We start from the raw sequence: 25,166 nt of genomic DNA, 5'->3' as shown, positions 1-25,166 counted from the left end.
ACGTTACAGTTATCCTGTTTTATGGAAAAATTAAGGAAAACATTTAGTCCACTGTCTTTGGTGTGCAGAACGCATTTTTAATATGGTGACTTTTTTTAGGGTAATGATTATACATAAGATTTACTCTATTTGTGTAAAAAAAAAAAAAAAAATTTAAACTGTTTTGATACATAAAAAAATTACATGCACGTTTTTAACGTTTACGTTTATCTTTCACTGACGTCGAAACGTCAGAGGAGTCGAACGTGACGTTTGATTTGATTGACAGAAATGCGGTCCAATAAATGAGCGTCAAGGGGGCGTGTTCTTCTTGCGTAATAGTGTAACTCGACTGTCAGCGAATGACAAGGTAGGTCTGTTATAGACACTCACCTTCTCCAATAATAAAGAGAGAAGGCCGTTTCCCTTGGCGACGCGCAGCCAATCGCCGCTGAGCAAGAGGGCGGTGCTTGGGCGGGTGGGTAGCAACAGTTGCCCCGGTGAGGACGAGGCGCCATAGTCACGGTAGTCGTGGCGACAAGACCCCAGCAACGCGAATCAACAACAACCATTAAGAAAATAAAACTCCGCGCCAAACTAAGATCATCCGGCGGGAAACGAAAGGTGAAAGCAACAACTTTATCTCACGCATCCTCCTCTTGTTCTTATTTTTTACACGTGCCGAAGTGTGCTAGACACGATTTCCTCAGTTAACGCGCCTGAACTCGACTCGCGCCGCTCGCACGCGCTGGCGGTTGTTATGACGATGTCAAATCTGCTGCAAAATGGCGGGTGTTGTAACGCGAGCGCGTGTGACTTTTTTTACTTGTTGTTTGTTTATGGTGAGCGTGACGTCAGACGCGCGTTTAGCTGACTTGATGACTGAAACAGACGAGTAGTTGAGGATCAGGTGTCAAAGAGCGACTTCTGACAGTCAAACCGCACTCGACTGCGGTCTTTGCTTCGCTAGTCCGGTTTTCTGGAGTTTGTTTAACGCGAATGACGATGGAATGCAGGCTTTCGGTGGACCAGACTCCCGGGAATTGTGTTTTCTCGGGTTAAAAACTTTGTCGAGGGAGTCGTCGAACAGCCAAATGTGTGCCAGATCAGCTCAGCGCGGAGGGAGGGGCGGAGGGGGCGTGGCCTGGAGAGGGGCGTGGCCTGGGAAGTTAAAAGGGCGTGATTGACATACGTCTATCCAGTTATGTAGTTATTCATACTTTGTTTTCTGCCAGCACTAAACAAAATACACATATGTGACCCGGGACCACGAAACCAGTCATAAGTGTCAGTTTGTTGAAACTGAGATGTATACATCATCTGAAAGCTGAATAAATAAGCTTTCCATTGATGTATGGTTTGTTAGGATCGGACAATATTTCTCTGAGATACAACTATTTGAAAATCTGGAATCTGAGGGTGCAAAAAAAATCTAAATATTGAGAAAATCACCTTTAAAGTTGTCCAAATGAAGTCCTTAGCAATGCATATCACTAATCAAAAATAACGTTTTTATATATTTACAGTAGGAAATTTACAAAATATCTTCATGGAACATGATCTTTACTTAATATCCTAATGATTTCTGGCATTAAAGAGAAATTTATAATTTCGACCCATACAATGTATTGTTGGCTATTGCTATAAATATAGCCGTGCTACTTATGACTGCTTTAGTGCTCCAGGGTCACGAATGTCCATGCAGTTACATCGGTACTTTGTTCAACCAGCAATAAACAGAACATGCATATTAAAACACAAATATATAAGAAATGTTATATATATAACGTAAACTTAAAACATATACTATAACTGAGGCAAAATCATACATGAAGATGATATTTTGCTTTTAAAATCATTATGTGGACCACAGAGAGAAAAGTAATACATTGCACAACATAAAGTTATGTCCGATTTATGTTCAATAAATGTTCAGTGAGACGCTTTATGACATTTTGCACATAAATTCGTCAGCATATTTGAAAATAAGTTATGAATATATAATGCTTAATGTTTCTACTATGTATTCTCTGCCGGTTTACATAGAATTTATTTAGAATAAGTTTCTTTATTTAGAAGCTTAAAATAGATGGTATATTATTGAGGCAAAATCATGCATGAAGATATTTTGGCATTAAAATCATAGCATTGATTATATAGTCTACGTATGGATCAGAGAGAGAAAAATAATACATTACACAACATAATGTTTTATTATTTTCATGGGATAATTTTAATGATGCAAGTTCTTTTTGAAGCTAATTCTGATGATCAGAAGGTTCGTTGTGAAATGTTCTCTCTCTCACAGTAACTTCATATGAACGAGCACATACTGTCATCACAAGACAGGGCACGCAATGCCGCCTGCTGCCTCTAATTAACAGAAAACGAGAGTACTGTTAAACAAGTTCAGCCAGCTCAAGGATTTATGTGCACCTGACAGGGAAAGAAAATGTGTTTAGTTCTACACGCAGTCTCTCAGTAAACTGCTGGAATGTACTCTGTCTCTATGCATAAGTGAGACAAAACGCTTGACATTTTTTTAGCTAAAGTGTTTCTGTTGTGATTGATAATAATAAAATATTCTAAATGCATATTCTTATTCTGTATTCAAATAATTATGTAGTTAAGTTAAACCAGCAGAAAGATGCCAGTGAATTTGTTTAGTTAAAATAATGTTTAAATGGAAGTCCTTATTACGAGGCACTATTGCTTTTAATACAATAACATATTAAGGCAAGACACTCCAGGTGAATAGAGTACAAATCCCCAGTTGACTAATCACATCAATCACATTAAGATGATTGTTTTGTGCTATGAGTTTGTATGAAATGTTATGTTCAGATATGCACGTGCATGATCTAATAATTTACTCACATTTCCAGAAATGAGAACATTGGATAAAACCAGGTTCAGTATTTTGTTGACATATAAGAGTTAAAGATTTTTACTATCTACTGTATGTATCACTTATCAAATCAGAAAAACCTGCCAACAGCCAGAAATGAGTATATTTTTAAAAGGAAAAAGTGTTTTTATTAAACAAACCTCTCAGTAAACACCTTCAGAATATAGATAAGAATAAAACTGTAAAGATTGATTTATGTAGGCCTAGTTGCTCCTAAAGTGGAGAAAAAACTTGTTTTGAGAAACCAGCCTTTAAAGATATGTAGTGTAACTGAAATCTACAGACGCAAATAGACGAATTATAATAAAATAAACAACTAAATATGCATTTTGAATGTTTTCTTTCCTGTAATCCGAAACAAAGACATGTTATGAAAGCAAAATAGCTCAAAATCGACCAATGCATGAATAGTGCACTTTAAGTGTAACTGTGCAGGAATAATCTCCAGGGCAATACCATCTATCATTAAAACAAGTAAAGAAGTCTAAATCTGTTTGCTTTCAACTTCCTGCGGGGCTTAATCCGCGCTTTTAATTTCTGTTTGCAGGGGGATTTGGGCTGTTGTCGTCATGGCAACTTCAGGCTACCCCGCCAAGGAGCTTCCACCCTCCCAATCACAAGGGGGCAACGTCACGACGGCCTCGTCGACCCAGCAGAAAGCCACTTCGACCACCACCTCGTCCCAGTTCCTCTCCGACATCCAGAGCTCGCCGGGATCCGGTCCTGCACAGACGGCCTTGATCATAAGAGCGCAGGCCACGCCCCCTGTCACTCAAAAGAAAGTGGTTCTGGCCACGCCCCCTCAAGGAGGCGTGACAGCAGCACAGTATGTGGCAGGAGAGATACAAAGCTCCGCCTCCCAGGCAGGAAACGGCCAGAGCGCCCAGCAGTACATAGTGGTGACCGTCACCGGTGAGCACTCACACTTTACTAGATACATGTGGACTTAACGTTCTCCTAGTTAGGCCTGAAGCTGCAGAGCAGAACACTGGTTTATATGCACTGCGTGTATGAAAGTGTGTGTAATGCGATCTAACAGACACCTGACACTTTCTAGGCCTCTCCCTGAATAGAAGGACCTCGAAATAAACGCGCAAGAGTGGCAGTGCGTATCGCTGCCCGACACACACACAACTTCCCTTCTGCTTTTTATTTAACACACTCACACATACACACGTTTTTTCTGGTGACTGAACATTGTAACGCTCTAATTGGCAGCCGATATGACAGCCCTGCCTACTCAGCGTCCGCAGTGTGTGGATGAACTTCTTACCGCAGCAGCTTTATTAACTACCAACAGAGACCTGACAGACTAAATATAGTGACCACAAAACATGTGTATTTATGTCAATATCAAAATAAAAATATCAGAATTAATATCAAAATAAAAAATTACTTTTTTAAATAAATAAATTAATACTTGTATTCAGAAAGGATGCATTAAAATAATCAAAATTGACAGCATATTTTTACAACATTTTAAATAAATGCTTTTGTTTTGAACTTTTTTTTTTACCACAGCATCCTGAATACAATTATAATGGTTTCAAAGTTAACATGGATAATGTTTCAACATTGATAATTAGAAATGTTTGAGCAGCAAATCAGCATATTAGAATGATTTCTGAAGGATCTTGTGACTCTGAGGATGGAAGAGTAATGATGCTGGAAATTCAGCTTTGATCACAGGAATACATTTTACAATATATTCCAATAAAAAGTATGGTTATTTTTAATTGTAATAATATTTCACAATAATAGCCTCTGTGAGCAGAAGAGACTTCTGTCAAAAACATGAAAAAAATCTTACTGACACCAAATTTTGAAAGGTATGTATATTTAGTGAATTTATTTATATTATATGCATTCAAATTTGTCAACATAAATTACTTGTATATTTGAAATTCATGATCAAAACATCAACACTAATAGAAAATAAACATTTGATTTTTATTTTAAAAATTTATTGTAAAACTAGATTTTTATTTTGATATTTTGTTATATAAACATCAAAATGAAAAATATATTTATATTGCATATATAGATATATATATATATATATATATTATTAAAATCTCATGTGTATATAAAATTAATGCTGACAGATTAAAATGTTTCTATATGAAATTAGACTAAAATTAACTTTTTATGTAAGACAATCATTTCATAAAAGTATATAGCAGATGATGTGCATGAATCTGCTGTATGGAAAAAGACAAGAGCAAAACGCCCGTAGAAAGGCTTTAGTTTAAAGCTGATCACAAGGGTTGTGATATCTTACAATAATTTACTTGAGTAGAGAGAGAAACTGGAGGATGCAGGGAAATACAGAATGGAAACCAAAGTAAAAAGCACAGGTAAAGTAAGTGTCCTCATCCTTTCTTGAGCTTGATTTCTCCTCTCTCAATCCCTCTCTCAATCTGATACCTGTGTTTACCTGAACGAGAGATTTCTCGGCCCATCTGTGGAGATTAATTGTTCAAGGCCGGCCCGTAAGAGCCTGATATAAAGAGAAATGGCTGCATGTGTGTCTGTGTTCAGATCATGTTCTACAGTAGCTGTCTGTACAGTCTGGATGTGCTGTACCGTAAGTATGAGCGCATGTTAACTGATTTCGATGGTTGTGTGTTATGGTTTTGGTATTATTTCCTCCTGTAGGTTTTGTACTGAGCAAAACAAGTCTTCAGTCATTATTTCCTCTTTTCTGAGAGCGGTTTTGTCATGTGTTTCCTTCTCATTTCATGTCTTATTTTTCTCTTCAGTGTTTTTTCTCTCATTGTGTGTGTCTCTCTTGTACACACGCACACACATATAAAATCTGCAGTGTGAGATTCAGTAGTCTGAAGTGGCCATATTCTATACTTCTGATGCATCATTTTTTGAACCCAAAATGTTCCTTTAAACTAAACAGGTTGTTGTGGCTCATGTAATTGAGTTCTTACAGTTACAGTATATTTTCATCCAGTTGTACTCAAGTTCATATACTTAATCTCAAAACATTCTGAACAGTTCTGTTTCAGTTATATCCCTTAATATGCAAATGAGTTTGAGAATCTGAGTAGTTTGATGTTTATATGGCTTGTTTTTGGTCTGTCTGTTTCTGTGTAGAGGGCTCACTTCACTCGAATGACTCTGAATCGAGTTCTCCTCCTGCGGGACAGACTGGCGTTCCCACACAGGTAGTGCAGCAGGTGCAGACAGCACAGGTAATGCACACACACATGTACATATGGGATATCAAATCCATAAAGATCAAATGAATTCCAAAACTGTGGTGATTTGTGTCCAGCAGAGGTCTGTGGTTCAGGCCACAACCAAGAGTCAAAGTGGACAACTGGGGGTCAGTAATCTACACATCACACCTGAGGTACAAACACACACACATAAACACACACACTTCATAACTGCTTTAAGCAGAATGACATCATAACATGCCTGCCACATATATGGGAGGTCTCATCTACTGTAATGGGTTCTTCTTCAGTTATGTAGTATATATCAGTTCAAACCTCAAAAGCTTGGTTTGATGAAAGTGTGCTTGCATTATATTTCTTTGCAAGCAATGTCACTTAGTTTGATATTTCACAATGTTTTTGCAATGTAGCAAGCAATGACTTTTTTACTGCACATTTTTTTTAAGTGTGATTTGAGTGGTCAAATACTTTTAGGGTAGGTTAGGGTATTGTGTTTGTATAATAACGTGATTACTAGAAACTATTTGCAACAAAAAAACACACTATATATATGTGTGTGTGTGTATATATGTGTATGTGTGTGTGTGTGTGTATATATATATATATATATATATATATATATATATATATATATATATATATATATATATATATATATATAAAGATTATTATCAGAATTAATAAAAATTAAAAAATGAGTTACTAGATTTTTATAATGTTTTGTTATACAGTGACAGTGTATACATTTATGATTTTTATATTGCATAATAATTTTTTTTCAAAACAAACGTCAAATCACGTCTATATATATATATATATATATATATATATATATATATATATATATATATATATATAATTTAATTTAATATATATAATATATAATATATAATAATATATATTTTAATATAATTTAATTTAAAATATATATATATATATATATATGTACTTTGATATATAAAAGTAAAAAAAAAACTTAAACGTGTGTGTGTGTGATATATATATATATATATATATATATATATATATATATAATTTTTTTTTTTTTTTTTTTTTTTTTTCTTGTCTCTGCTGTCTAATGAGAAAGGATCTGGTAAATTTAGTTTTTTTTACAGGTGCAACTGAACATTAAACATTTAAATTAATATTACATTTATGTTAATATATTGCGTAAAACTATTATCAGCACTAAAATATAAAGTTTAGTTTAATATATTGAAGTAAAGATTTAGATTTGACATTATATAGACATGCTTTGTGATGTTCCCCCTCGTGCCTGACTCTGATTGAACTGATGTGAATCCTGTTTGTGTGTAGGTCCCTGTACAGCATGTTTACCCGAGCCAGTTTGTGGAGGGAGACGCCAACTACAACAATACTGAAATGTGAGCATCAGCACACACAGTGCTTGTGTTGGATATTTAGCTTCTCTTTACTCCTGAAACATTTACCTTTCTCTGTACTTGTTTTTCTCTTTCCCTTTTTCAGTCGTTCCAGTAGTTACCAGTTCACAGACCCCTCCCTCTACTCTCAGGCCACGCCCTCTGTCACTTACTATGAGACATCGCCCACCACCGGCTCACAGGTCACGTCCCCCGCCAGCACTCAGCCTGTGTCTGTGACATCCGGGATGGGCACAGGGGTGGTCTCCATGTTCTCAGAAGGCAGTTCGGGGATCACTGTGGTGGCTGGCGGGTCCTCGTCAGGAGTGGGCGGGTCAGGGGGCGTGGTCACCAGTGGAGGGGTGGGGAGTTATGTGATTCAGGGCGGGTACATGCTTGGTGGAGCCGGTGGAGGGAACCAAAATTTCTCACACAACACACGCGCATCACCCGCGACTGTGAGTGTATTTGTTTTCTTGAATGATGATTCAGAGTTTCACCTAGAGAGATTCACCCAGTGTTGTTATTGGTGACCAAAAAAATTATTTTAGTAATTGAAATAAAATAAAGTCAAATAAAATAAAATGCTAGAAGAAAAACTTAAACTTTTTAGAAATTTAAATAATAATTAGAAGTGTTGCCTGGATGGTTAAAGGGATACTCCACCCCAAAATGAAATTGTGCATCCTTGTGTCCAATATTTTTCTGGACCTTGACACTGTTATTTACTTGGCAGTTTAAGGGACAGTCACAAGCCTCCCGGTTTTCATCCAAAATATCTTAAATTGTGTTCCGAAGACGAATGAAGGTTTTACGGGTTTGGAACGACATGGGGGTAAGTGATTAATGACAAAATTTTCATTTTGGGGTGGAGTATCCCTTTAACTGAAATAAAATAAGTTTAAGTACTAAAATTACTAACAATAATTAATAATAATAATTTACAACATAACAAAATAATAAAAAAATAGAATAACAAAATATAAAATAATAGAATAATAATGGCATATAACAAAATGACTAAAACTTAAACTAAAATAAAAATGAATAAATATTAATAAATACTATAATAGTATTTAAACAATGCTAAAATACACAGAAAAAACTGGATTCACTCATAAAACCGGTAAAAAAAGAGTTTTTGATTTGTGTGATAGTCAGTTGACACGTGCCGTCTGTCTCCTGTCTGTGTTCAGGTGCAGTGGCTGATGGATAACTATGAGACAGCTGAAGGTGTGAGTCTTCCTCGCTGTACTCTCTACTGTCATTACCTCCTGCACTGCCAGCAGACCAAGCTGGAACCCGTTAACGCCGCCTCCTTTGGCAAACTCATCCGCTCCGTGTTCATGGGCCTCAGGACCAGACGTCTCGGCACCAGGTACAGTCATACTGTCCGGACCAGGTGTGATGCAATAAAGCTTCAAGCTTCAACAAGCAATAATGAACTATTTTTCTTTATTTGCATATTCATTGTACTGGGTAGCTCCACCGACAGTAAAATCTTTGGTCCAGAATTTGCTTCACATAACTGCGCATTAAACATTAAATGTGTTCTGATTAGCTGTGAACGCGTCATGTTGTACAGCACTTTTTTTATTTGCTAGAATTTTTCAAATAAATTGTATACATGTTAACTTGAGATATAAATATAAAATAAAAAAACAATATTAACAAAATCTGTATTCGTATATAAGTGATACTAAAAAAACAGAACAGGCTAAAATTAAAATAACTGTGTGTGTGTGTTTCAGAGGGAACTCTAAGTACCATTATTATGGCCTTCGAATCAAGAGCAACTCCCCCCTGCACCGACTGGTGGAGGACCAGCAACACCTGGCCATGAGACAACAGCCGTACTCACAGAAACAAAGGTGTGTGTGTGTGTGTGTGTGTTTATAGCTTGTGTGTTGTTGATCACTTGCTGTTGTTAGTTTGACTCATAGCCCTCATCTCTTGATAAAGGATAAAGCCTGTGCAGAAGGTTGAGGGACTGACCAATGGGATGGGCCTGGGGTTGGGGCATCAACAAGGGGCGGGGCTATCCGACATCAGCGCCCAGGTTCACCAGTATCAGCAGTTTTTAGGTAAGATGAACACAAAATGTAGGAGCAGCTTTCTCTTTTGGACATATAATCTTCCTCTACATCAACTTTTTGAATGTGTGTCTCAGATGCGTCTCGCAGTCTGCCGGAGTTCCCTGAGCTCAAAGATGAGGGTATACCTCTGCCAGATGGACTCCATCCTCAACACGTACACACATATCAGCTGATCTACAGAGAGCACTGTGAGGTGAGTGTGTGTGCTGGATGTCAGATGTGTGGTTATTTTAGTGTTTTGGTGAATAATGTGTGTGTGTGTGTGTGTTTATAGGCGATTCTGGACGTGATGGTAAACCTGCAGTTCCCTCTTGTGGAGACGCTTTGGAAGAGTTTCTGGAGATTCAGTGAAGGACAAAGCAGCGAAACGGATACACTCGACCTGTGAGACACATTGGCTTAAAGTACAGTCACAAGTGTTATGATGTTGTGTTGTGTCTCACTGATGTCTGTCTCTACAGTCATGATGAATCAGAGAAGCGTTTGCCCGGGTTCTGGTTCTGTTGTGTAAATATGAGCCTGTCCTCAACTGGGCTCGTGAATGTGACAATTTACTGTACCAAAGCCTAGTGGAGATCCTCATCCCTGATGTCCTGAGACCAATCCCCAGTGAGTTTTCACAACTCTACAAAACTCTAGATATCTCTATACAATAACTAAATAAACTCTATCCTAGCGAGTTATCCAACTCTACACAAACTCTATATAAACTGCAATCCAGTGAGTTACACAACTCTACACAAACTCTATTGAAACTCCATAGCAGTGATTGACACATCTCTACACAAACTCTATATAAACTCCAATCCAGTGAGGTACACAACTCTACACAAACTCTATAGAAACTCCATCCCAGTGATTGACACAACTCTACACAATCTCTATAGAAACTCTATATGGTAACTACATAAACTCCATCCTAGTAAGTTGCAACTCTTCACCATCCTTTAAACAACGCTATACAAACCCAATTCATTACAAAATTCTAGACAAACTTTATATAAACAATATCCTCCGTGAGTTACACAACTCTACACAAACTCAATCTATACCCTGTCCCATACTGTTACAAAATTTGCTATGTAAACTATATATAATCATCATCCTCCCAGAGATACACAACAATATACAAACTCTATATAAGTTACAAAATTCTATACAATTCCATTTAAACAACATGCATAGTAAGTTTCACAACACTACAGTAACTATATAAACTCCATTAACTTTAACTCCATTAACTATTCAACTTCCTGTTACAGAATGCTATATAAACCCCAATGAATTACAAAATTCTACATACAAACTTCATATAAACTCAGCGAGTTAAAACACAAGACAAACTCTATATGCACTTCATTCCAGTGAGTTACAACTCTATACAAACTCTATCAACTCCATCCACAGTGGGTTACACCATTCTATTAGACACAAACCTATAAAACCTTGTACTTATTCAGGCTTCATGTAAACAACATCCCCAGGGAGTTACACAACTCTACACAAACACCATTTCAGTTAGTCACAAAACTCTACATAACTCTGTGCAAACTGTATAAACATAATTTCAATTAGTTACAAAACTCTACCATACTCTGTGCAAACTGTATATAATGACTATCCTCAGTGAGTTACATAGTCCTACACAATGTAAAACTAACTCTATAAAAACTCTTGTTCCTATGATTTATAAAATTCTACACCGCTCCATACAAACTTTAAATAAACTACATTCAGAGAGTCACACAACCATGCACAAACTCTATACAGACTTAATAAACATCATCCCAGTGGGTTACAACTCTACACAAACTCTACATTAACTCTACCCACAGTTACACATCTGTTCAAACTCTATACAAATTCTATTCACAGAGCTACAAAACTCTTCAGTTACCAAAACTTTATACAATGCATTTATAAACGATATCAACAAAGATCTACACAAATATATATAATTTTTTCACACTATATACAACTTGATATAAACCTATAAACTCCATAATCTGTGAAATGCACAATTTGAGAGAAAAAACTCTATGCAACCATACGAAGATAGTGTAAACTCTATATTAACTCTATGCACTTGAACTCAGTACAGCTTAAGATTCTCAACATTTTCTTGTAGTTCTTGTTGCTGCAAATGACCATAGATGTAAATAAATACCATACTTGCAGAATTTGAAATTTAGTCTTCCTGTCTTTATTTTGACTCTTTCTGTCTCTCTCTTCCTGTAGGTGCCTTAACTCAAGCCATCCGTAACTTTGCTAAGATTCTGGAGAACTGGCTGACCAACGCCATGATCAACATCCCGGAGGAGATGGTCCGCATCAAGGTCTGAAACACACACAGATCTCCTCTGACTTCCTTCTGTTTTCAGTGTGTTTACGCTAACACTGTGTTTGTTGTATAGATTGTGTGTGCCGGCGCGTTTGCTCAGACTCTGCGGCGCTACACATCTCTCAATCATCTGGCTCAGGCGGCCCGCGCCGTCCTGCAGAACACGGCTCAGATCACACAGATGCTCAGCGACCTCAACCGTGTCGACTTCACCAATGTACAGGTAACACCGCTCGCTCTGTTCATGTCCTGTCCTCCCCAGACCTCCCTTCAGTTCTTAATTTACAGCTGTATATGTGTGTGAGTTTAGGAGCAGGCCTCGTGGGTGTGTGGCTGTGAAGATGGTGTGGTCCAGCGGCTGGAGCAGGACTTTAAACTCACCCTGCAGCAGCAGAACTCTCTGGAGCAGTGGGCCGTATGGCTGGACGGGGTCGTCTCACAGGTCCTGAAGCCGTACACCGGCAGCCCGGCCTTCCCCAAAGCAGCCAAACTCTTCCTGCTCAAATGGAGCTTCTACAGGTGAGATTCCTGCTTATTCCCCACTGTACACTGCATATTAAAGTCCCCATGAAATCAAAACAGAAACTGTTTGGCTTTTAGTATGAATATTTTAGCCTAACGGTTATCTATAAGATGGTGTGTTCCAAAACAATGATCAAATTCGCATTTTCAATCCATTTTTGTGTATAAAATCACTTTTGGCAGTCTAAATAAATAGAGTCAAAAATGCAATGTTAGGGGTTGTAGTGTGTCTTTAGTTGTTATATTGCTATAATCTCAGAGTGTTTGTGTGTGTTTTGCAGTTCTGTGGTGATCAGAGACCTGACCCTGCGCAGTGCCGCCAGTTTCGGCTCGTTTCATCTGATCAGACTGCTGTATGACGAGTACATGTATTACCTGATCGAGCACAGAGTCGCACAGGCCAAAGGAGAGACGCCCATCTCTGTCATGGGAGAGGTAGACATACAGACACACACATGCATGCATGCTGTCAAACAGACAGTCATGCAGTGACTTAACTTTGTGTTTGTTGTTTCAGTTCGCCTGTCTGAACAGAAGTCAAAGGTCAATGGATCCTGATAAAGGTACGCACACAGAGACACCTGTCTGATAAATCAGAACATGAAAATGCCTGAGACTTTAAGTTTTTATAGAAAACTCCAGCAACCACCCAAACACTATAGCATCAGGAAATCTCATTGATCGTGTTGGTGTGTGAATGTGTGTAGATGAGGAGGATGAGGAGGAGGATGATGAGACAGATGAGGATCAGGACATGGCTGTTCCTGTGGTTGTGGGGAGGAGTCACTGGAGCCGCCCACCAAACTCGCCCGAACCGAGCTCTACAACAACAACAACACACCAAACTAACTTCAGCCTCTCGGACTGACGTTCATTCACACTGACACTGTCAGTCTGTGCAAACAAGGACTCTATATGCTGAGCTCATTCTCTGGGAGCCAGTTTGGGATCGAAATACAATCTTCAGTTTTGGTAATTAGAGGAAGTTCAGTTTCGGTTCATTTCCTGTTTGAGGTTCCTGAAGTGAATCAGCCCTCAGAGCTTCGGTATGATCTAATGAAGCTTTCTAGAAAACGGTAACTTTCATATGCCTTAATTAAGTGCACAAACACACACACACATTTTCATCGCCTTCCCTTTGTCAGTCAAAGCTGCCATGTGTGTCGTGTCTCCACTCTTAAAGTTACAGTTCACCCAAAATTAAAAGCATTCACCATCAAGTCATTCCAAAGTCATCTGTCTCCAAAAAAAAAAAAAAAAGAAGAAGAAAGAAAGCTATATAATGCCGTGAGGGTGAATAAATAAAGACGGACATTTCATTTTTGGGCGAACTGTCGCTTTAAGAGTCCTGTTTTGATGAACCTCCACCTGCTCCGTGCTGCCATAGAAATCATTCTTTGCCAAAGCCAATCATATGTCACCTAGGCGTGTTCCTCAATAATATTTATGAGTGTGGTCAGTTAAGGTGTAGCTAAAAACTACAGCAGCAGATTTTGCCTCTCACAGCTGTAACACCATGTCCTTCTATGTTTTTGACTTTTTCTTTCTTTCTTTAAATAATAATGAAAATTATATATACAATTGTTGTGCTTTAATCAGCTGTTTATCTTTGATGCTTTATGATTTGAGTCTGATGCTAACGGATCAAACGTGCCTTCAGAGGGTTATTCAATCTAGAGATCCATAAACGTAGAAATAAATGTCAAAAACAATCATGAGAATGTTTTTTTTTTTTTTTTTTTTAATCTGAAATCTCATCAGGCCTCATTTGTAAAACACAAGCAGAATCAGTTTAGTGTAAACTGTAAAACCATTTTCAGTTATCAAGTTTGGTTGACATGAATGAGATTCAGTGTTTGATATTTAATGAAAGCATCTTGTGTTCATAAATAGATGCATCTGGCATTTTTCCTCATTTCACACGAATCATTCATTCTACATCCAGACAAATGATTCTTTTCTAAATACTGAACACATTTATTAGTGAAGAGTACAGAGATGTTTTATGATTGGATGATTTGGTGCAGTTCATGAATATGTTAGTATCTAATTACGGTGGTTTTGACAGCCAATCAGCAGCTAGTGTGTAACTCTCCAGTGGTTATAGAGCCAAACACAATTCTGCAGCAGTTTTAATGAAAAAAAAAAGAAGATATGCTAGTGATGATTATGAATATTAATGTAACAGGCTTATATTGATTATAACAGCTTATAGCAGCTTATAACAGCACAGGTTTATATTGTTTTTGAATATATATATACCAGTGTTTCTTTAATTGTACTATAAGAGTTGCTGCAAATGGTTGTGTGAAATTATTCCCGTGTATGATTATGCTAATGTATGATATAGTTTTATTATCTTGTACTGTTGAAACCATAATGGCCTTATTTGAAGTGTACCTGTAGCAGAGATCCATGTTAAAATCTGTATTATTGTGCCTCAAAGTTCAGTGTCCCTTTAAAAACATCTTTTAAGAAAATGATGCATTCCGATGTTTTGTGTTTGTTACAAACATGCAGTTCACTTTTCAGTGGTATTGTTTACTAAAAACGTATTAAAAATAGTTTTTGTTAATTGAAATAAAGCTGAAACAAAATAAACATTTTAGATGAAAAACGTAACATTTAGAAATTAATCTGAAAATAAGAAATGTTGCCTTGGCAATGAACTGAAATAACATTATTAAAACTAAAACACACACATATATATATATATATATATATATATATATATATATACAAAAAAAATTATGTAAAATACTACAACAAAATTTAAATGAAAGCTGAAAAATAAAGCTAATCAAAAATATGATAAAACATTATTATTGTATATACATCATATTAAAATAACACTGCTCACTTTGATGCAATGAAAAGTCATAAAACCAGTGAAGTACTGAAGGAATATTTAATTTTTATCAAAAATAAAGTAAAACAACGTTGCATAAAATCAATATTCTCATCCAGTCCAGCTGTGAGGCCACAACTAGTATTAAAAAAGGGCAGGAGGGGTCGACAGCTTCTGATTGGCTGAGGACTCGGTCTAAACGATGTAAACAACGGTATCCTGAAACAAACAAAACAAATCAAGCAAACAAATACAGATGCGCCCCAAAGCAACGTCTTATTTCTGTCCACGAAAACATCCTGCTGCACCTTCCAATTACAGGGCATTTCAAACAGAAAAAGAACTACTTCAGTCCATTACACTAACATCAAAACAAGCGTGTAGAAGTGTGCGAGTTTAGTTTAGTTCTGTGATCGCTGACGTGTTTCATAAAATGTTCCCAGAGTGTCCCGCGCTGTCTGCATACAGGTGGAACTGAGCACCGTGTCTTTATGTCAATCACACGGATACACGCAGCAAACACGACAGAAACACTGAGAGCAGCTGCGTTTGGACACAGCGGAGCAGCACTGAGGAGTGTGTGAGTGTGTCGTCTCTCTCACAGGACGATCCACGTGCCTCTGTCATTATCAGCCAACACCTGAAGAGAAGAACCTGCAACGAGCAGAAAAAAAATGCAAATCTTTCACAAACATAAAAAAGTAGTGCAGGTGTATTGCTCGTGTGTGTCTAAATCAAACCTTTATGCAGAGCCTCGTTGGTCATGCGGTTGATGTAGCGCGAGCTGCTCTCGGGAACGAGCCACCGCATGACGGTGTTCACACACGACTTCCTGTAGGAGCTCCACACGCTTCCACTGCGGCACAAACAAACACATGAGAACATCTGAGCGAGGGTAGACAGACAGACAGCACGGGCCACACATCCGGAGGTCATTACCTGGTCTGACCTTTGACCTCAGTGAGGTCACCGACACCGACTGTATGACACGCTCCAGTGTTCAGATCCCAACTGACCTGCAGACTGGAGTGATACGACTTCGGCCTACACACACAGACAGAAAACAAAGTATTAATGAACATTTCATCATGTGTTTGTGTGTGTGTGTACGTGTGTGTGTGTACCTGCAGTGCTCATCCTCACAGTTAGAGAACGCCAGCAGCAGCAGCCCGATGTTTATCACCACTATATTGGTCTCCGGGCAAACCTGTTGCCATAGAAACAGCAGAACACATGCAAATTAGAACACTGCACCAATAGAGCGCGACAGCAGAGTAAACATTCCATTCATCTTTGTCATCTTCAAACTTCTAAAAAAAAATCCCTACGGGAAAGATAAATGGAAAAAATACTTCCAGAAAAAAATGGGCAGCACTAATGTATTTTGTAAACAAATCCTAACAAAAATGCTCCTCCTGAAGAAAATCCCATCACCTCGAGGATGACGACGTCATAGTCGCTGAAGGAGCAGAACTGGGAGCCCCAGTCGGCATCATTCCGGATGACCTCGTTGATGAGATACTCGAAGTCCAGCGTCAGCTGCTCGACACACACACACTGAGAGAGACGCAAAAACACGAGAGATCAAACACTGCCCTGCAGCATCAGACGTGTGTGGAATCAGACACACACCTGACCGCTGAACTGTCCCGTCACCAGCTGCAGGTTTCGTCCCTTCAGATCCGTCACCGTGAAAGGAAGCAGGACTTTATCATCCTCATCTCCTACAGACAAGAGACAGACCAGTGTAGTCAAAGGACTCTTATGAGTCAGTTCTGTTTCGTGAATCAAAAACAATGTCTGTTTTTCAGTGAGTGAAAAACATAGCATAACTGGTACAGTCTAATCAGAAAACAAATGATTATTTTGGAGTTTGTTCTTTTTAGTAAGTCAAAAAGGAAATGTGGTGTGACTGGTGTAGTGTGATCAAAACCAAATGGCTCTTACGAACCCGTTCTTTTTAGTAATTATAAAACATACAGTGTGATCAGCGTAGTCTCATTCATGAACAAAGAGCTCTAATGAATCAGTCCTTTTCAGTGAATCAAAAACATATAGCATGAGTGGCGTAGTCCAATTCATGAAAAAACAACATTTATGAATCAGCTCTTTTTAGTGAATTATAAGCGTACAATATGACCAGTATTAATCTGATTCATCAACAAATTACTTTTTTGAGTTGAATCTTTCTAGCGAATCAAAACCATACAGTGTGACTGGCGTAGTCTGATTCATGTAAAAATGGCTCTCATGAACCAGTTCTTATTAGTGAATGAAAAATGCACAGCATGACCGACGTAGTCTGATTCATGAACAAATTACTTTTTTTCTTTTTTTTTGTGAATCATAAATGTATGAAGTGACCAGTAAAGTCTGATTCATGAACAAATTACTTTCACAAAACACAAGTGTGTCCGGCAGAGTCTGATTCATAAATAAATGAATCCGGTTCTTGCAATTAACAGTTCAAAAAGACAAGCTACTGGTTTGAATCAATCTGATTCATCACTGAAGCTAATATTTCAGAAAGGTTTCTGAATCTACATCTGATTTCAAGTTTTGGGTGTGTGTGTGTGTGTGTGTGTCTGTGTGTGTGTCTTTAATGACAAGAACAGATGAGAAATGTCGTACCGCTCAGCTGCTCTGACGCACTGGCCTGCGGTAGTCTGTATCTGAGAGTGGTGTAGTTGACGTAAGCAGGCTCTGAGGAGGAAGAGGAGGATGAAGGCTCATGAGCATGTGGAGACAGAGAGAAGAGAGAGGAGGTGGATCCAGGAGACATGACTGTGTTACACACAGCACTGTCCTCTGCCTCTGTGGGTGGCACTGAACTTTGGTTCTGTCCTGAGGAGGAAGACGAGGGTCCCGGGACCTCTGCGTCTCGTTCCTGTCTCTCTCTCGTTCTCTCCTCTTCGCTGTGGAATCGCTGGGTGTCCGTCTCTTCTTTCTCTTTGGCTTTTCTGTCGTGTTCCGTCGCTCCAGCCTGAGCTCGGCGGAAAATGTCAGCAGCGAACTCTCTGGCCCGCACGGCCGCCTGTGATTGGCTGGAGGAGAGGGGGGTGAAATGGGGCTTTAACTGTGTGAGGTCAGGTGACCCCTGAGACGAGGTTGATGAGGATGAGGAAGGTGATGTAGGTCCAACAGGAGGAGAAGAGGAGGAAGCGTCTCCCTTACGGTAGAGAATCTGATTGTTTTGATCCTCCTGCTGCCCGTCTCCTGCACCGAGAGGAATTCACACATCAGATGAAAGAGATCATTAAATCACACTAAAATAAATAAACAGTACACCATGTTTACTATCAATTATTTAAAAACATTGTATATATATATAGCAGCAAATAAATGTTATGAAATTTATCTAAAAGATCTTTTTAATGTTTTGAAACAAGTCACCAAGGCTGCATTCATTTGCTTAAAGATACAGTAAAAACAGTAATATTGTCAGATATTTTTGCAATTTAAAAGAACTGCTTTATATTTAAATATATTTTAAAACGCAATTTACTCCTGTGATCAAAGCATCATTACTCCAGTCTTCACTGTCACATGATCTTCAGAAATCATTCTAATATGCTGATTTGTTGCTCACGATCAACCTTTCTGATTATAAACAATGTTGAAAACAGTTGAGCTGCTTCATATGTTTGTGGAAACTTTGACACATTTTCTTTGATGAATAGAAAGTTGAACAACATTCATTAGAAATAAAAATCTTTGGTAACATTATAAATGGCTTTACTGTCAATTTTAATCAATTTGATCAATTTACTCAGTCCTTGCTCAATAAAAGTATGAATTATGTTGGTGCCAATAGCCTTGTGGTTAGTGCGTCGACACATAAACCCCTTTCACACAGTAATACCAGTAAATTGGCATAAAATTACCGGAACGACATTACCGGTAATTTTCCAGAAAAGTCTGTATGTGTGAAAGGGCTTATAGCGCAACTGCGCTCACGGCGACCCGAGTTTAATTCCCGTCTCAAGGTCCTTTGCCGATCCCGCTTCCCTCTCCTCCCAGTGCTTTCCTGTTATCTCTCTACTGTCGTATCTCAATGAAAAGCCATAAAAGCCCCAGAAAAGTATGAATTATGAAAGTATTAAAGTATGAAAAAAAAAATCTTACTGACCCCAAACTTTTGAACGATAAAGTATATGAATGATTTGAAAACAGTGTCAAACAGAAGATATTACAAAAAAGCTTTTTTACTTTTTCATTTATGGATTTATCTTTTATTTACTTTTTGTATTTATTTATTTCAAATGGCTCCATATGATCCAGTGGTTTGAATTAATTGGTCAGTTAGAAGAACATAACTATTGAGTAGCGTGAATCATTCTTTTATTCATTTAAATTAAAAGAACTGTCCAAACAATCTGATTTCCTAAAACAAGTTGTACTGAGAGAAAGCAAACACACACATTCATGTGGCCATCAACAGACCGACACACACTGACGTTGACAAACACTGGCTGTGTACCTGAGCAGAGGGAGATGGCGCAGGCCACCAGAGAGTAGCTGGTGTTGAGCAGAATCACCTGGTCCTTCTTCAGCTGCAGCGCCGGCTGGAACGTCGGGAACGGATAAACCACTTGATAGCGAGCGTTCAGAACGTAACCGTGCTGCAGACACTCGCCACCTGCACACATGTGAACAGAGAAAAGTGTTTGTTTTGTAGGAACTGGAAAGGAGCAATTCATCTATGCTAATAGAACACCAATGCACCTGTGCGTATAGTGGACACGGAGGACGCGGGGCAGCACTGTTTGCACGGTTGTGCGGGAGGCATTGAGGTGATGGTGATGTAGATGTCCCTGTTGTTCTCATCACTCATCATCATGTTCATCAGGGCTGAACTGGAGCTGCGTGTGCTGACAGATCACAGAGAGCACATGTTTAGATAACCGTAATAACCCAGACACTGGCTCATAACACACAGCACAGAGGAGCAAGGCTCTTACTTAAAGCCAAAGACGACCAGCTTGGAATGATCATTGTGCCACTCGCAAACGGTCAGATAGAGATCGCTGTAGATGTCCTCACCCGCAAACAAACGCACATGATGCACCTGCAGAGAGAGACAGATGAAGTTCATATTATATAATAGGGTAATTTTTAGATGTCTGTTTAGTCTATTATATAAAACAGATTTTATATCAGTACAGTTCATTTTATTTACAAAGCACAATTGAACAGCAACGGTTGACCATTGTGCTGAATAGTATTGTTTGAAAGTACATAAAATGATATGACAAGACAAACCATAGCCTAATCATTTTAAAATAAGCCCCTGTTGGCTCATACACTATAAGCCTTCTATAAAAGATAGGCTTTTAGCCTTGTTTTAAAAAGGGATTGTGTTGCAGTTGTTCTAGACATAGGAAGGCTGTTCCTTAAAAAAGGCCCATCACCTTTTTCTTCAGTCTAGATCTAGGGACCAATAAGAGTTTCTGATTTGATGACCTTAGACATCTAGCTGGGGTGTGTAAACGCAAAAGGTCAGAAAGATACAACAGTGCCAGTCCATTTAAAACCTTAAAAACAAAAAGTAAAATGTTAAACTCTATTTTAAAATGGACTGGCAGCCAGTGCAAAGAGAGTAGGACAGGACAGGACAGGGGTAATATGTTTGTATTTGCAAGTGCCAGTCAAAAGTCTAGCAGCTGCATTTTGTACTGTTTATAGATTTTGTACTGTGATTCATATATGATTGGCTAATACCGATATACATTGAATTGCATAAGTCTAGTCAAGATAAGATAAAAGCATGTATAACTCTCTCAAACTCAGCACATGTTAAAAAACCTTAGCAAGCTGAAAAAAAAACTTGATTTAACTAGTGCATTTATATCCAAGTAATTTAATATCAGACAGACAAGCAGTCAAACCCTGGATGCCATTTGGCTTAAAAGACACGTAAATTTGAGTGTCGTCAGCATAACAATGAGCATAACAACTGTGCTTATTAAAAACTGAACCCAATGGGAGCATATATATAAAGAAAATAAAATGGGAGCAAGGACAGAACCTTGAGGAACTCCACAAGTCAAAACTGACTTAAAGGATGAGCAACCAACCACAAAAACTGAGAAAGTTCTATTATTCAAATAGGAACATATGTACCTGTTTGAGGCGGCTGTGCAGGTTGAAAATAAAATGGGAGCAAGGACAGAACCTTGAGGAACTCCACAAGTCAAAACCTGATTTAGAGGATGAGCAACCAACCACACAAATTGAGAAAGTTCTATTATTCAAATAGGAACCTGTACCTGTTTGAGGCGGCTGTGCAGGTTGAAAATAAAATGGGAGCAAGGACAGAACCCTGAGGAACTCCACAAGTCAAAACTGATTTAGAGGATGAGCACCCAACCACAAAAACTGAGAAAGTTCTATTATTCATATAGGAACATATGTACCTGTTTGAGGCGGCTGTGCAGGTTGAAAATAAAATGGGAGCAAGGACAGAACCTTGAGGAACTCCACAAGTCAAAACTGATTTAGAGGATGAGCAACCAACCACACAAATTGAGAAAGTTCTATTATTCAAATAGGAACCTGTACCTGTTTGAGGCGGCTGTGCAGGTTGAAAAATAAAATGGGAGCAAGGACAGAACCCTGAGGAACTCCACAAGTCAAAACTGATTTAGAGGATGAGCAACCAACCACACAAATTGAGAAAGTTATATTATTCAAATAGGAACCTGTACCTGTTTGAGGCGGCTGTGCAGGTTGAAAATAAAATGGGAGCAAGGACAGAACCTTGAGGAACTCCACAAGTCAAAACTGACTTAAAGGATGAGCAACCAACCACAAAAACTGAGAAAGTTCTATTATTCAAATAGGAACATATGTACCTGTTTGAGGCGGCTGTGCAGGTTGAACTCCCACCAGTACAGGTGATACGTGTAGAAGGAGAAGTCGTCATCTTCGCCGCAGTCACTGGTGTAGGACAACACATAACGGCCACATTTGGTGAAGCCCAGGAAGATGTGTCTGTGACAGGAGAGAGACAGACCAATCAGATACAGCATTCATATCGCTCCAAGATAACGGAAGGGACGGATCGCATCTCCTCCTCACCCTGCTCTGAGGAACTCCTCACTGACGATGGTCTTCAGCGGGATGCAGACGCGTGGAGGGAGTTTCCGGAAGAGCCGCTGAGAGAGATGCCCATTCAACTGACAGATTTAAAGAGATATATTAATACAGTTACAGAGTAATACACCTGGAAATATTAGCTATAAGTACAGTTAAATTGGCCGTTAAGACTGACTTTGTAGAGAAAGCTGCTTAATCAATGTTGTTTTGGTTAAAAATTAAATCCATAATAGTTATGATGATCATGTTTGCACTGAACACTACCTGACAGAGGCATTTCTACCATTCATTCATGTTAAATATTGACCTATTTAGTATAGACCTATGCAGTAATGAGATGGAAACTGTTATTTCAATGAGAATGATAGATGTCAGTGGAGAATAATGCACAATCCACTTTTGACCATTGATGGGCATATCAATAATGACAGATTCATAATCAAAAACATTGTTTGTTGAACATTTATTGTTGCCCCAAAGAACAGTACACTGTAAATAAAAATGTTTCCATTGTTGCGTCCATTAAAAGATTCATATATCAATAATAAACAGAGCGAGACACATAATGACTTTAAATGAGGCTACAGCTAAAAATGCTAATAACACACATTATTATCTACGTTACGCTTAGAGGAAAAAACATGTCACGTCATTAATGCCACTTTTGACCCGAATCCCCCCTTCTGCCTACCCGCCCGCGCGTAAGGAGTTTGACGACGTGATCTTTATGTTTTTTCTGTTGTTTTTGTTTGTTGTCGTCTTTCTCTGATTTCGAGCTGGGCGCCATTTTTGATTTTTGCCAGCTCTTTGGATTTGCCCTCAGTGCAGCCCGGCCAGCTTGCTGATTGGCTCTGCGTTCTCAGATGAGGGCTTTGATTGGTCACAAGCGTCGTCAATCAAAGAAACGAGGGCGGGTGTTCTGCCAGAGAGTTTCTCAACGGCTCTGGGGTCTGCATAGTATTCACCAATCAACAACGCTAATTTTTTTTTTTTTGACAATAACGCATATTAAGTGTTTAAAAGTAATTGTATGAAAATTAGTTCATATTTTATGAGGTTTCTGATTAATCTGCTAATCTCATACATAATGTAAACGTCGTCTCAGTCTATGCACTGCAGTAAATTATACAATTAATAATGTATTTTATATTTTATATTCCGTTACATTATCACGTTTTTAAAGGCTTCATTAAATCAGTAAATTTGTGTGTGTGTGTGTGTGTGTGTGTGTGTGTGTGTGTGTGTGTGTGTGTGTGTGTGTGTGTGTGTGTGTGTGTGTTTAAGTGGCCATTCTACATGCTATATTTGTGTCACACTGTCATTTTGTTATTGTCGAGACTTCAATACCTGTATTCAAGGGGTGGAGGACCATAGACCTATGATCTGAAGGTGTGTCTCTGTTGAAATAGTTGCTAAATGAATGTTTGTGTGAAATCCCTCCCTTTCTATTAGGTATACAGAGTCTCAATCCATTATTAAGCTTTATTGACATTACTAATGCAAAATATACAACACCAATGATTAATTAATATTATGTTATAATAATTAAACAACTATTTCATAAAAAAAAAATACTGTAATAGAAGTATAAATAATTTTTGCTGAGTCCATTAACCGCGCGGGATGAATAGCTCACATTAACTCCGCCCCCTAATTACAAACCCAAAAGAGGCGTGTCTACTGGGCGTGTCTCTAAAACGCACAGGCAAGAAACATGGCGTCGTTGGTAGGTCGTCTCTCTCGGGCTTTTTTCATTAGAAATACTGCAACACCGAGCCGCAACACTGGCCCAAAATCAGTAAACGTGACAGGACCGTCTTTCATCCGAACCGCCGTGTCAACCACAACAGGGGCTGTCCTTCCTAAACCAGTTAAGGTGCGTTTATACGTGTCTCCCGAAGGGACGCAGTAACTAGGGTTGGGTTTCGTCTTAGCCAATGAAAATTATGAATGGCTTGACTGACATGACCAGTAACCAATGAAATGACTGGACCGGCAAATATTTGATAAAACAAGGAAATACTTACTTTACTTTTTATAAAATAAATCAATTAAATAAATATAAGTCAAATTAATGACTTCTTTTGATTTGAGTGCTGTTCATACGAAACTCATTTGCATATTTTTAATAACGCCAATTGTACCGTTTTCGATCACCACACATATATTATTAATAAGTATTAATAATATTATTAATTAATTTGATCTACTTCTATCATATTTCTGCAGGTCCCGTTCGGTCTGACCCGCATGTTTATAGTGGTGGTTCCGTTCCTGTATGTCGGTAATCTGATCAGTAAAAATTTCGCTGCTCTTCTGGAGGAACATGAGATCTTCGTCCCAGATGATGATGATGATGACGACTGAGTTCAGCTACACGTCATATGTAAATCTAATTACCATATATATATATATATATATATATATATATAATTTTATATAAGATATATATATTATATATATATATATATATATGTGTGTTACTGTGTGTATGTGGTTTTCAAATATTCATGTTCTTGTTTTTTTCAGAGCATGTTTTACTCCAGCAGTCTGAAGATCCTCCGAGCAGTTCCAGATGCAGATGTACTGAATATATTTATGCAATAATGAAGATGGTCAACACATTTTTGTGTTTACATCCTGCATTACACTAACCATGTCCATAAGCCAAAGTTTAATGCTGTTTTTATGTTTTTGAATATTGTCAAAGACAATATGACTTGAGGTTGCCCTCATCAGCCGCCTCTCTTCTATTTAATAAATTACTTGAATGTTAGCTGCTGGTTGTGTTTTTGATA

General features: G+C 38.3%; 2 protein-coding genes and 1 pseudogene across 2 annotated transcripts; 2 read left to right on the top strand and 1 right to left on the bottom strand.

Annotated features, from left to right (window-relative positions):
- Nucleotides 1–384: 384 nt before the first annotated feature.
- Nucleotides 385–14,902, top strand: LOC109055040 (annotated as a pseudogene).
- Nucleotides 14,903–15,316: 414 nt separating this feature from the next.
- Nucleotides 15,317–23,212, bottom strand: LOC109091766 (DDB1- and CUL4-associated factor 15-like). Its single transcript, XM_042717347.1, has 13 exons — nucleotides 23,060–23,212; nucleotides 22,351–22,448; nucleotides 22,125–22,263; nucleotides 20,232–20,338; nucleotides 19,996–20,141; nucleotides 19,751–19,909; nucleotides 17,902–18,486; nucleotides 16,903–16,994; nucleotides 16,705–16,827; nucleotides 16,395–16,477; nucleotides 16,210–16,314; nucleotides 16,011–16,126; nucleotides 15,317–15,924 (listed from the first exon to the last, which is right to left on the bottom strand). The coding sequence occupies exons 1-13, from the start codon at nucleotides 23,153–23,155 to the stop codon at nucleotides 15,869–15,871; spliced, it is 1,905 nt and encodes a 634-aa protein (XP_042573281.1). The 5' UTR covers nucleotides 23,156–23,212; the 3' UTR covers nucleotides 15,317–15,868.
- Nucleotides 23,213–24,045: 833 nt separating this feature from the next.
- On the top strand, nucleotides 24,046–25,144 carry smdt1b (single-pass membrane protein with aspartate-rich tail 1b). The gene is made up of 3 exons (XM_019115529.2): nucleotides 24,046–24,244; nucleotides 24,598–24,754; nucleotides 24,898–25,144. Exons 1-2 carry the CDS (start codon nucleotides 24,083–24,085, stop codon nucleotides 24,733–24,735), a joined length of 300 nt encoding a protein of 99 aa, XP_018971074.1. The 5' UTR covers nucleotides 24,046–24,082; the 3' UTR covers nucleotides 24,736–24,754; nucleotides 24,898–25,144.
- Nucleotides 25,145–25,166: the final 22 nt, after the last annotated feature.

This window comes from Cyprinus carpio, chromosome B1, assembly GCF_018340385.1.
Source record: "Cyprinus carpio isolate SPL01 chromosome B1, ASM1834038v1, whole genome shotgun sequence".
NCBI lineage: Eukaryota > Metazoa > Chordata > Actinopteri > Cypriniformes > Cyprinidae > Cyprinus > Cyprinus carpio.
The sequence above is the reverse complement of the archived record's forward strand: the minus strand, read 5'-3'. Positions and strand labels throughout refer to the sequence as shown.

Bases quoted from the DNA above. Each gene is read 5' to 3' on its own strand.
- LOC109091766 (XM_042717347.1), bottom strand. From the start codon at position 23,155: ATGGCGCCCAGCTCGAAATCAGAGAAAGACGACAACAAACAAAAACAA. The intron at 22,449-23,059 runs GTAGGCAGAAGG...TAAATCTGTCAG, and splicing joins AACTCCTTACGCGCGGGCGG to TTGAATGGGCATCTCTCTCA. The intron at 19,910-19,995 runs GTGCATTGGTGT...ACATGTGTGCAG, and splicing joins CGTGTCCACTATACGCACAG to GTGGCGAGTGTCTGCAGCAC.
- smdt1b (XM_019115529.2), top strand. From the start codon at position 24,083: ATGGCGTCGTTGGTAGGTCGTCTCTCTCGGGCTTTTTTCATTAGAAAT. The intron at 24,245-24,597 runs GTGCGTTTATAC...ATATTTCTGCAG, and splicing joins TCCTTCCTAAACCAGTTAAG to GTCCCGTTCGGTCTGACCCG.